Source organism: Galeopterus variegatus, unplaced genomic scaffold (genome assembly GCF_000696425.1).
Source record: "Galeopterus variegatus unplaced genomic scaffold, G_variegatus-3.0.2 Scaffold620, whole genome shotgun sequence".
Lineage (NCBI taxonomy): Eukaryota > Metazoa > Chordata > Mammalia > Dermoptera > Cynocephalidae > Galeopterus > Galeopterus variegatus.
In genome coordinates this window covers 170968-182850 of record NW_007726731.1, presented here as the reverse complement: position 1 = coordinate 182850, position 11883 = coordinate 170968, and the positions used below count along the sequence as shown (strand labels likewise).

Here is an 11883-nt window from a genome sequence, read left to right as displayed (position 1 = left end):
AAAAAAAAAAAAAAAAAAAAAAATATATATATATATATATATATATATATATCAGTTGATTGTAGCTTAAGGAAATCCAGATATAAGGGCCCTTTGGCCTTTGGTAGTTTTATGCTTCTATTGTCAATAAATTTGCCACACAAAAGTACGAAAATATATGTGTCCCAACATGTTTCAGGGTTTGTCAAACTAAGGTCCATGAGCCTCATCCAGCCCCACTGTTTTTATAAATAAAATTTTATTGGAACACAGCCATGTTCACTAGTTTATGTATTATATATGGCTGGTTTCACATAACAGAGTTGAGCAATTGTTACAGAAACCTTATGGCTTCCAAAAACAAAAATATTTACTATCTGGCCCTTTGCAGAAGAAGTTGGCTGATCCCTGTGTTAACAGATGAGAGTAATACCAAAGGAGGATTACATTAGCTTTGCTTTACATCATTTGCTTTGGTGTCTTTCAGCTTAATATAGGCCCAAAGTTAATGAAGAAACATGTAGGCAATAGTAATGGCAGAATATGTTTTCTTGTTATTTCTGAGAACAGAAAACTTTTCTAGACTATCATGCTGTGATGATGAGTGCATAAGAACAGAATTAGACATTTAAAAATGTTTTATACTAGGGCCGAGCCCGTGGTGCACTGGCTGAGCGCGGTGTGGCCGGTCTCACAAAAAAGAAAAAAAAATGTTTTATACTAAAGCAATATGCAAAGTAAATATGAGGGGAAAATTTTTAAATGCTGTACCCACTTCATGGATTCCTTAAAGCCCATCCAGAAACCCCTCTTTTGTGAAATAACAGTAAACATGCTATTCCACCCATTCCTCCTTGGCGATCTCATCTACCTCTGGGGCTTTAAAGACCTCTACATGTGAATGACTTTATTCTCCATCTCTAAACCAGATTTCTCAGCTCATGTGTACAGTTGCTTTCTGGACAAATACACTTGCATTTTCCACCAGCACCCCAAACTCAACTTGTCCAAAGCTAGACTAATCAACTCCATTTCCCCTTCTCTCCATATCCTAGTGTTCCAGCTCTAATAAACTTCCTAAGCTCCAAGAACATACCTTTCTCTCTGTTACTTCTAGGGCTTTGTACATCCTGTACCCTCTGTCTAAAATATCCTTCCCTCACCTGTCTCATTCCTGTTCCTTCCTCCTTTCAGATATATCTCCTCTGGGAATCCTTCCCTGACACTCCCAGACATAAGCACTCATCACCCTGTCTTATAACCTCTTGTTAACCTAGCTAGCTTTCTTTTTAAATAGCAAGTTCTTTATGTAAGCACAGCATGACCTTTTTAATCTTTATTTCTCCAGTGCACAACACAGTGATCTGCCACTGAGTAGATGCTTAATGAATCTTTGAAGTAATAAATGAATGGAAATATGAATTCTCATTCTAGTTACTGCTGTCAAATGGCTGTGACATAAGTTATGGTCCAGAATGGAGACTTAACATAGTCTAGGCAGATAGAATTGTAGGATTTTAAAACTAGAAGGATAGATTATGTGATCCATAGAATACAAGGTTCATTGTAGTGGCAGAACCGGGACCAGAACTCTGTCATCCCTCTAATTCATTATCCACAAGTTGGCTCTTTCTGCTAAAACTAGGTCATCTCACAGAGGATTTTTAGAGCAATGAAACTTCTTTGTATGATACTATAATGGTGGACACATGTCATTATACATTTGTCCAAACCCATCGAATATACAACACCGAGAGTGAACTCTAATGTAAACTATGGACACTGGATGGTAAATATGTCAGTGTGAGTTCACTGATTGTAATAAATGTACACTCTGGTGGGAGATGTTGATAATGTCAGGGGGCAAGGGTTATATGGAAAATCTCTGTACCTTCCTCTCAATTTTGCTTTGAACCTAAAATTATTCTAGAAAATAAAGTTGTAATAAATGTACACTCTGGTGGGAGATGTTGATAATGTCAGGGGGCAAGGGTTATATGGGAAATCTCTGTACCTTCCTCTCAATTTTGCTTTGAACCTAAAATTATTCTAGAAAATAAAGTCTTTTAAAAAGCAATTAAATAAAACAAAAAGACCAATATTTAAAAAACAACAAACAAAAACAGGTTATCTGGTAAGAAAAACTGTCCATTCCAACATGAACAGTTAAGATTTGCAATGAAGCTAGAACAGAATATCAAAAAGCATGCTGTTGTACTTGGAGTCTTTTATTTATTATTTAACTTTAACCCCACAGGATAATATCCTGAAAATGACAGTTATCTTTTCCCCCATCACATATACGAGGGTACTTCAAAAAGTTCATGGAAAGGTTCATGTTATCTTTTAATTGTTTTCCACGAACTTTAACATTTATATAAAGTTTCCCAAAAAAGGCAAGTCTGTAGAGACAGAAAGCAGAACAGTGGTTGCCTGGAACTGGAGGTGAGAACAGGAATTGACTACAAGAGAATTTTTTGGGGGATGAAAATGTCTAAAGTGGATTATGGCAATGGTTGCATAACGCTATAAATTTACTAAAAATCATTGAATTGTGCAGTTACAATGAGCATGTGTAGATTATGTCTCAATAAAGCTTAAAAAAAGGGGGGAAAAGAGAAGAGCCCATGAAGAAGACTGAGGAGGAGTGACCAACAAAACTTTCTCAGTATTTTTTATTTTCACACATGGGTTTTTCTTATCTAATTTTTTTTTCCTTTTCAAGTAACTTTTATTGCACAAATAGTGTATGTTCATATATGTTTTTTACACTTAAAAATTCTCGTTAGCAAAAAAGAACAGAAAAAACATACATAGTCCTGCTACACAAATCAACATCTTAGTGAATGAAAAGCATTCTTCCAAACTTACATATTTATTTATGTCTGTATATTGAGATTTCCTACCTTAATTTAAGCAACTAAATTTTTTCCCTACTCTGTTGTATAAGATTTTTAACTATATTGTGACAGATCCTTCTGGGTTTTTTCTTTTATGGGGTTAATAAATTTATAGTGTATTCACATAAATTAATTTGTGTCAATTTGCAGGAATGGTTCCCCAAGGTGAGGCCAATTTCGCTCCAACTCTAAGCCCTGGGAGCTCCATGGTACCAATGCCAATCCCTCCTCCTCAGAGCTCTCTACTCCAGCAAACTCCACCTGCTTCTGGGTACCAGTCCCCAGACATGAAGGCCTGGCAGCAAGGAGCAATAGGAAACAACAAGTAAGCGAGCAGTTTTTATATATGAGCATCCCTAATAATCTGTAGCACCTAAGAACAGCCATGCTGTCATGGGCTGATTGTATTTTCAGTCTAAAGAGATTATTGGCTACTGCCATTTGCATAATGGAAGGAAATAGAATTTTATGTAATAGCAAAAAAAAAATAGTGATTTTTAATCTTTTAAGTAAAGTCATTTTTAAGGCAAATTTGTGTGTTTATAGTACAGAAAAGTAGTCTAGTGGGTCCCAGCACACCTGAAGAATATTATCAACTCCCATCAGTGACAGAGCTTCCTTGGACAGATGTAGAAATGAGTACCCTTTAAAAAAGTCTTTTTTATAAGAACACTTAAAAATCTTACAAACGTATAGCAGGAAAGGCAAAATGTTAGAATTCAATAGAGTTGAGTAGTGTGCACGTAGTTTTCACTCTCTTCAGTATGTTTAAAAAATTTCATAACATCAACAAAAGATTTTAACACTTCTTGGGTCATTCTGCCTTACCCCCTTTTTAAAAAAAAAAAAAATTTTATTGAATCAAAATTGATTATACATATTTTTGTGGTTCAACATTGAGATATGTTGATCAAATCAATATTACTAGCATATATAGTTACAAATTGTAATTATTCCTTATGCCCTTTGTCCAATCCTGCCCCATCCCCCTTCCTCTCCCCCTGCGCCCTCTAATCACCCTAGATTTCTTCTCACCCTCTGAAAGAATAATGGTTACTCTGTTAATCTGCTGCCCAAATGATCTGTCCAATGCTGAGAGGTATGATCAGGTCCCCCAATACTATCATAGAGCAGATGTCTCTCCCGTCACTGTGAAATGGGTTCTGTGGAGACAGACATCCTCCTCCTTTCTTTATCTCTGCTGGTGACTCTCCTTGTGTCAATTCACTCCAGTGGTTGGTGGACCATCTGTGTGGTGGTGTGGCATCTAGCCATCTTCATGGCAGCCATGGCTATCGTGGTGGCTGTGGTGGGCCACTCACATAGGGGACATGTTTTTGGCCTGCTCCGTGGTGCTGGCAGTGTGCCTGGTTGTAGAGAGTGTCTGATCCCTGGTTCCATGCCCTGGGTCCCCGAGTGGATCCTGAGGGTGTGCCTGGTTGTGGGGGGGGGGGGTCCAGTCCCCAGCTCCTTACCCTCAGTCCCGAGGCACGCCCCAAGGCGCTGGCACAGTGTGCCTTTTTGTGGGAGGGGGTTTCAGTCCCCTTTTCCATGCCTCGAGTCCACTACAGGCCCCAAGGCACTGGTGCAGTGCCTTACACCTTTTTGAATCTCTAGATTTTCAGTGGCCTCATCTTGTTGCTTTGCCTCCCACAGATTTGTCACCCCTTTTCCACTGGGTGATGGAGCTGCCAAAGATTACTCAAAGCCCATCTCTTTTGAGCAGTGAGAAGCCCCAGAAACGGGTTAATATCCCAGAACTTCCTCAGTCATGAGGCATTTCTTCCATTTGGGAAATTAACCATGAATTGGGGTTCTCTTCCTGCCTTTATTCTCCAGACCAAGAAGTTACAGGAAGGGACATAAGTGGGGTTTTGCTAAGTACCCTTTAACAAGTTTTACAATAGAAGCTGGTAACATTCAGTAAAAACAAGTCAGATTACATTCCGTTAGGCAATTAAGTGATCCACTAACAAAGGCTTGATTTATCAAACATTCCTTTTCACTCCAGCAGCTTTTTAGTAACTTTACATATTTATTAGTAACTTGTCTGTCTTTGAGCCAGCAACCTTGCTGTGTTACAATTCTTATCTTGCAACAGAGATTCAATAGTCTGTAGAAAATTTCCTGTCCTTTGCAAGGTCAATATTTGAAACTGCAAGGCTTTGGAAAACCAGGCCCTGTGAAGTACATATGCTTTTTAGTATATTCCACACATCTTACCCTTTTTGCTTAGAATTACCTCACTAAAGTCTTTTTTTTTTCCTAAATCCTGGCTGCTGAACTTTTCACACATCACTTGAGTTTTGTAAGGATTTTAATTTGGTTGTGTCTTGGTTCTAATGACAGGGAAGCAGTTTGATCTGACAACATAATAAGTAAGGCAGTTAAAGTTTAAAACATGCGACTGTGTTCTTTTAAAGTTCATTGAAAGGTGAGAGAGGAAATCTTCCTGTTAGAGAACTGTGTAGCTCTCAGTGAGGACCATTTATAAATTAGGTAGAAATGGAATTGTTTCTGTAACATGCAAGAGGAATTTAGTCTCCTAATGTTTTGTAATCCCAACTTCCTTTACTCACTTTATTTTTATTTTATTTTATTTTTTCCAGGAATTTAGTCTCCTAATGTTTTGTAATCCCAACTTCCTTTACTCACTTTATTTTTATTTTGTTTTATTTTTTCCTTTTTTTTTTTTGTCTTTTTTTCGTGACCGGCAATGGATCGCAACCCTCAGTGTCACGCCTGTACCGGACCGGGACCGGCAACGGGATCGCAACCCTCGGTGTTGCACCCGCACCTCGCTCAGCCAGTGAGCGGCCGGTCTGTATGTGGGATCCGAACCCTTGGCGGGAGCACCGCCGCACTTCCAAGCGGCGCACTGTAGCAGTGTGCCACCGGGCCGGCCCCCCTTTACTCACTTTAGATTCCACGGTCCATCATTATAATTACTCCTTTACTGACACTTTCAATTCCCTTGCCCAGCTCTCCCGTTGTTGCACTTGTGTCTGGCCAAATTCTTAATGAAATCGAACTAAACTCTTGCTCCACACCTCCGTCTTAGCATTTAAATATGGGTTGGAAAAAATAGTCATACTGATGTTTCACTATGTCCATGCTCCCCTTTACAGTTAAATTTCTTAAAACACTATTCTCTGTCCACTTCCTCTCCTCTGAGTCCTTGTTGAAGCAGTCACGCCTTCATCCCTACCATTGCTCCAAAAGTGTTCTTGTCAAGGTGGTTAACGTCTTCTACAATGCCAGTGCAGTGCTCATCAGTAACATTTGACATATATTTGAACGTTTATTCTTTTCAAACCTCTTTCTTCATTTGGTTTCTGCAACAACTTTCTTGAAAAAGGTGACTCTCCTATCTCTTAGTCTGCTTTGCTGGATCTTCATCTCCCTGACCTCCATTTGAGGGACCCAGGATTCATTCTAGGACCCCTTCCCCATATCTACTCACTCCATTGGTTACAACACTCAGTCTTATCACTGTAATCGCCTGTCTCTAGGCTTATGACTCCCAAATTTAAGTCTCCAGCCCAGACAGCTCCCCTGAACATAACATTTTATATCCAACTGCCTAACAGAATCTCCACTTAAAAGTCTAATGGACATCTCAAACTTAACGTGACAAAAACTAGTGTTATATTCTCCCCTAAACCTGCTTCTCTTCCACTTTCCCCATCTCAGTAAATGACAACTCCATTCTTCCAGTTGTTCAGAAGAAAAACCTTTACTCTTTCTCTCATGTATCCCATCAAACACATCAGCAAATCCTGTCAGCTTCTTAGCAGCTCTCCCTTCTTCCCTATTCCATGTACACACTGTAGGGCAAGCCACCCTCATCTTTTTCCTGGACTGTTGTAGGAGCCTCCTGTCTCCTCCTTCCACCCTTGGGCCACTATGGCTTAATTTCTACATGGTAACCACAGTGATGCTTTTAAAACATGAGGCAGTACGTTAGTCCTTTCCTCAGAACTCTCCATAGCCCCCAACTTACTCAAAATTTGAAATAGGGCCTCTAAAGCCCTACAGCGCCTTGCTCCCACATACCTCTCTGACCTCATCTTCTATTCTCACCACTTGCTCTGCCACACTGGCTTCAGTTCATTCTTCTGTTCCTCAGATGTGCCAAGTACATTGCAAACTCAAGGCATTTGCAGCTTTTAATCCCTCTGCTGGAAGGTTGCTCTCTCACACTTCAAGCCTCCCCTTAAATGTCAGCTTATTACACTTCCCTGACCATCTGAAATCACACCATTTTCCACCCCTGCCCTCCTTTTCGTTTCTCACTTTTCTTCATAGTGACGAACACCTGACATATTGTACAATAGTTGATATATTTATGGTCTGTCTCCTCCAACTAGAGTATAAGCAAAGTCCTTTCTCTGTTATGAAGAGCAAGGACTTATTTCTTGTTTGCTTCTGCATCTCCATCCTCTAGGACAGGTAGGCACTTCATATACATCTACTGAATGAATGAGTGCAAAAAATCCCTATTCCTAAGCCACCTCTTGGATTCAGGTTCAAATGTGGCCAGGGATTTTGTTGTATTTTAGTAGTTTCTGTGAACTTTGATTTTCCCAAATCTTTTGGGAAAGAAAGTAATTACCACCAGCTCTTCAAACATCCACACTTATTTGTTTCACATGTAGAAGCTCATTAGTCAACACAGGAATCATATTAGCATATATGCTAATAGAGATAGTGACACCTCTCTCTATCACGGGATGCAAAATACCACGAGGGACATGGAAAAACAGCCCTTGCTGCCAGGTAACCAAGAGTCTAGTTTGAGATGGGGAGAGGTTGGGGAGAATTAAAATATGAAACAATAAAAGAATCAGTAAGGAAAACGATATAGTAGAATTCAGAGACAGTGTAATATGATTGTTTTTCATTATCTCTTGGTGGCAAGAGAAAGAAAGGGTTAAACGAAACCTGTGTGTCCTGGAGCTAGGCAGTGTTTCTGTGCAACATTCCTCTGGTGGGAGACTTCCCAATGCTTATTAGTATTTTAATGGCAAAGAAGTCCTCTTTAACCTTGTGTTTCTCAGTCTGACCAGGGAATCCTCCCTGCTTATTAATACCTGTAATATCTATGGAACCCATCGTGGGCCAGAGTCTTCATCTTTCTCTTTTTTCTCCATGGTTTAGGGGCTACCAAATACCTGGTGTTACCCTGAGGAAATTTTGATCACTGCCACAAGGCAGACAGGAAAGCAAAGTGAGGGAGAGGTCCTGTGATAATTGGACTTCAGGTGCCAGTAAACCCAGCTGTCCTTTCCAGGACCTGGGACAGTGATTGAGACTGCAGAAGGGCTTGGTCAGGTTCCTTTGGTGGAAGAAACTAAAATGAAACTATTGGGAGTAGCAGTTTGAAAGAATGAATGTTAATATACAGTCCCAAATATAAATTTGAAAGGAAATTAAGCCCTAAGGTTTTTTTCCAATAAGTATGACATCATTGCAGTCCTTGAAGCTTCTCATGCATTAACTTACACAGCCTTGTTCCTCCACAGTGGTGATTTTTATATCACTTGACAAATGAGCATTGTCTAAGGCAGAAATGTTCTCATTAGAAAATGGGCATAGCTTGATAAGTTTTTTTTTTCCCTCATCTTTGGTTGTGTGAACACTGCCCCACAAGTATACACACTGTGCAGACATTGGTGGTCCACAGATGCATTATTGACCATGTCCTAGGCATAAAATTTTCTGTTGGCATTTGTGTGTTATAGTTACTTGGGAGGAAATTTGCTACTTTTCTTCAGACATGGTGGAATAGGCCATTTCTTGGCTTGTTTATTTCACTGTGATTTCCTTAATCTACTGGAAGCTATAATTATCAGTATATCCTGCTTACCTACCTGAGAGTTAGCAAAGAATATGTAAGCCATTGATGGGAAAAATCATTTTTAAAATCAAATTATCTGGAATTAACATTAAAATAGGTGGAATTTTACTAGCAGTTTATTGTTAACAACGGTATATAATCATAAAATACTTGATGTTTTATAGAACTTATGAAAGACAAAATTCCTACTGTTTTCTTTTAGATGTATATATTTGTATCACTGAGAATTTTCAGGATTCAAATATAAAGTTTCAAGTTGGATTTTCTTGGAGTTCATTCCATGCTATTCTGCCTGCTAATAGAAACTGATTTCACATCTGAGATCTTTGGTATAACAACAGTCCAAAACTTGGCCATGAAGAAGGAAACCAGTAAAACAAACCCTTTGAAAAAATGTAATCACCCTTGTATTTTGCTTCCTAGAAAATATATGAAGCTATGTTCAGGCCTGAGGAGACTTCTGAAGTCTTTATAAACACTAGGTTTGCCAAATAAAAACATCTGGTTATATGCATCTGGTTTCCCCTTAGTTTATAGCATATTAAAAGCAGCCAGAAACTAAAACCTTGGGAAATGACAGCAAGTGCAGGACATTGAATAAAGGCTCTTAAATTTTAAAGTGCATAAATAGTTAGAAATTTACCATTCCATACCCACCCCCAGAAACTGTGATTCACTAGGGCTGGAGTTAGAACTAAGAGTCTCAATTTTTAATAAGTCCCAGGCAATTCTCTTGTAGATGGTCTCTGGACTGCACTTCGAAAAACACTGGCATAGACGGTTGGCTCACTTGGGAGAGCTTGGTGCTAACAATACCAAGTTAAGGGTTTAGATCCCCCTACCGGTCATCTTTTTAAAAAAAAAAGAAAAACACTGGCGTAGAGACAGTAAAAGCTATAAATAAGAAAGCAACATGAACCTCATCAATTGACAGCACTGAATAATAAACCATGGCCATAACATGTTCATTCATCAGATATTTTACTGAGTATATTTATATGTCACTTATAAGTAGAGATGAGGAATAAGTGGAACAAGAGACCATCATTCCTCTCAGGTGTTAAGTCTAAGAGGATATACAAACAATCACAATGTAAGAATGCTATCCTTGAAGCATTCATTTCTTTGTTAATTTATTCAGTGAGCACTTATTGAGGATATATATATATATATATGTATATATATATGCCAGACATTTTGCTTGAATATATTAAATATTTTCTGTTTAAGAAGATAAAATAGTGTAATAAATTTTAGAATGGTTTTGATGGTTAAATGGTTAAACTTCAGTTACCTGGAGGATTTACTTATGTGGGGAACTTCTTTTCTTAATTATTTAGATAATTAGAGCTTAGCTTCTCTGCTATTGGGCCAGATAAAAGTTCTTGGGCAGAGTTCAGAATGTATCTGAATCATATTCAATCCTTATATATTATAATAAGATACAGTCTTACATGTAACTTACGAATGTAAAATATTTTATTTAGAATTCTGTCTAATAATTTAGAACCTAGTCACTCTGTCCCCATGTTCATGATCAGTGGATGTAATCTGGATTGTTTTTGAGTTAACAGTGTGTTCACTCAAGCTATTCAGAACCAGCCCACGCCTGCACAGCCAGGAGTGTACAACAATATGAGCATCACCGTGTCCATGGCAGGTGGAAACACAAATGTTCAGAACATGAATCCAATGATGGGTCAGATGCAGATGAGCTCTTTGCAAATGCCAGGCATGAACACCGTGTGCCCTGAGCAGGTAGGTGGAACAACTGGCACACCTGCTATACACATACCACAGCACACCACAGTTCATTATTGCACAGAAAATCACATATATTGACAGTTACTCATCAGAAATAACCATGCTTCTTTATTCTTTCCCACCATCTTTTGATGATTACTGGCCTTTAAGATATACAGTGGAAATTTTTGACAGACTTTAATAAATTTTAGTCTCATGAGATTTTAGTGGTTTAGATTTATTATACAATGGTACATATAATACGTTGGCTTGAAATACCCCTTTATATTTTTTTTTTTTTTTTTCATCTCAGACATTGTAGTTTTCATATCTAGAAGTTAGTTTTGGGTCCTTTTAATATCTTCCACATCCCCAACATATCTTTTGTATCTGTTCAGTCTTTCCACTTGCTTCTTGAACATATGTAATATGGTTATTATTATAATTGTCTTGATATCTTCACCTATTCTGTCATCTGCATCATTTTGGGTTGATTTCAACTGATTTCAGTTGACTTCCCTTCTCATTATGGGTCATATTTTTCTGCTTCTTTACATGCCTGGCAGACATGTGAATGCCAGACTTGTGAATTTTACCTTGTTTATATTCGTATAAATATTCTTGAGTTTTGTTCTGGGAAATGGTTAGGTTACTTGGAAATGGATTGATCCTTTCAGGTCTTGCTTTTTTCGTTGATGGGACCAAAGGAGTATTTAGTATAGGGCTAATTTTACCCTGCTATTGAAGCAAAACCATTCTAGTATGCTACCTGATACTACATGAATTATAACATTTTCCACTCTGATTGGTGGAACCAGGACCTATTCTCAGCCCTCTGTAGTCTTTGGAAATTATTCCATGTCATCTGTTCAGGTGACTCTTTCCCCTGCATCCATAAGCAGATCAGTATTGAATACAGACTTGAGAGCCTCTGCAAATTATTTCCAAAGCTTTCTCTCTGGGAAGCTCTCCTCCAATATTCTGCCCTGTGGATTCCAGCTGCATCTCCTCAACTCAGGGAGCCTGCCAGGCTCTGCCTGGGTTGAGGAGATGCAGCCTGGAAATGTTCTCGAGACAGTAGGCTGAGCAATTGCCACCATAGGGACTCCTCTTAATTTTTTCCCAGCTCTTAGGGATCACTGTCCTTTATTGCCTTTGTCCAATGTCTTGAGTGCCTTTGTTTCACATATTTTGTCCAGTGTTTTAGTGATTCAGGCAGAATCACTAAATCTGATAAATCTGATCCCTGTTACTGAATCTTGACTGAAGTGGAAGTCTTTCACTAATTAACTATGTGTGTGTACATGTGCATGTATGTGTTTGAATTAACTTTTTTTTTTTTTTTTTCCTTTTTGTTTTTTTTCGTGACCGGCAACGGATCGCAACCCTCAGTGTCGCGCC

General features: G+C 38.6%; 1 protein-coding gene across 8 annotated transcripts in view; it reads left to right on the top strand.

Annotated features, from left to right (window-relative positions):
• NCOA1 (nuclear receptor coactivator 1) overlaps positions 1 to 11883 on the top strand; it is a 189602-nt gene that overhangs the window by 171634 nt on the left and 6085 nt on the right. For all 8 annotated transcript variants that reach the window (XM_008570619.1, XM_008570620.1, XM_008570618.1 and 5 more), the window contains 2 exons: positions 3030 to 3204; positions 10314 to 10497. In XM_008570619.1, the coding sequence (XP_008568841.1) occupies positions 3030 to 3204; positions 10314 to 10497 (359 nt within the window). The remainder of the gene's footprint in view (positions 1 to 3029; positions 3205 to 10313; positions 10498 to 11883) is intronic.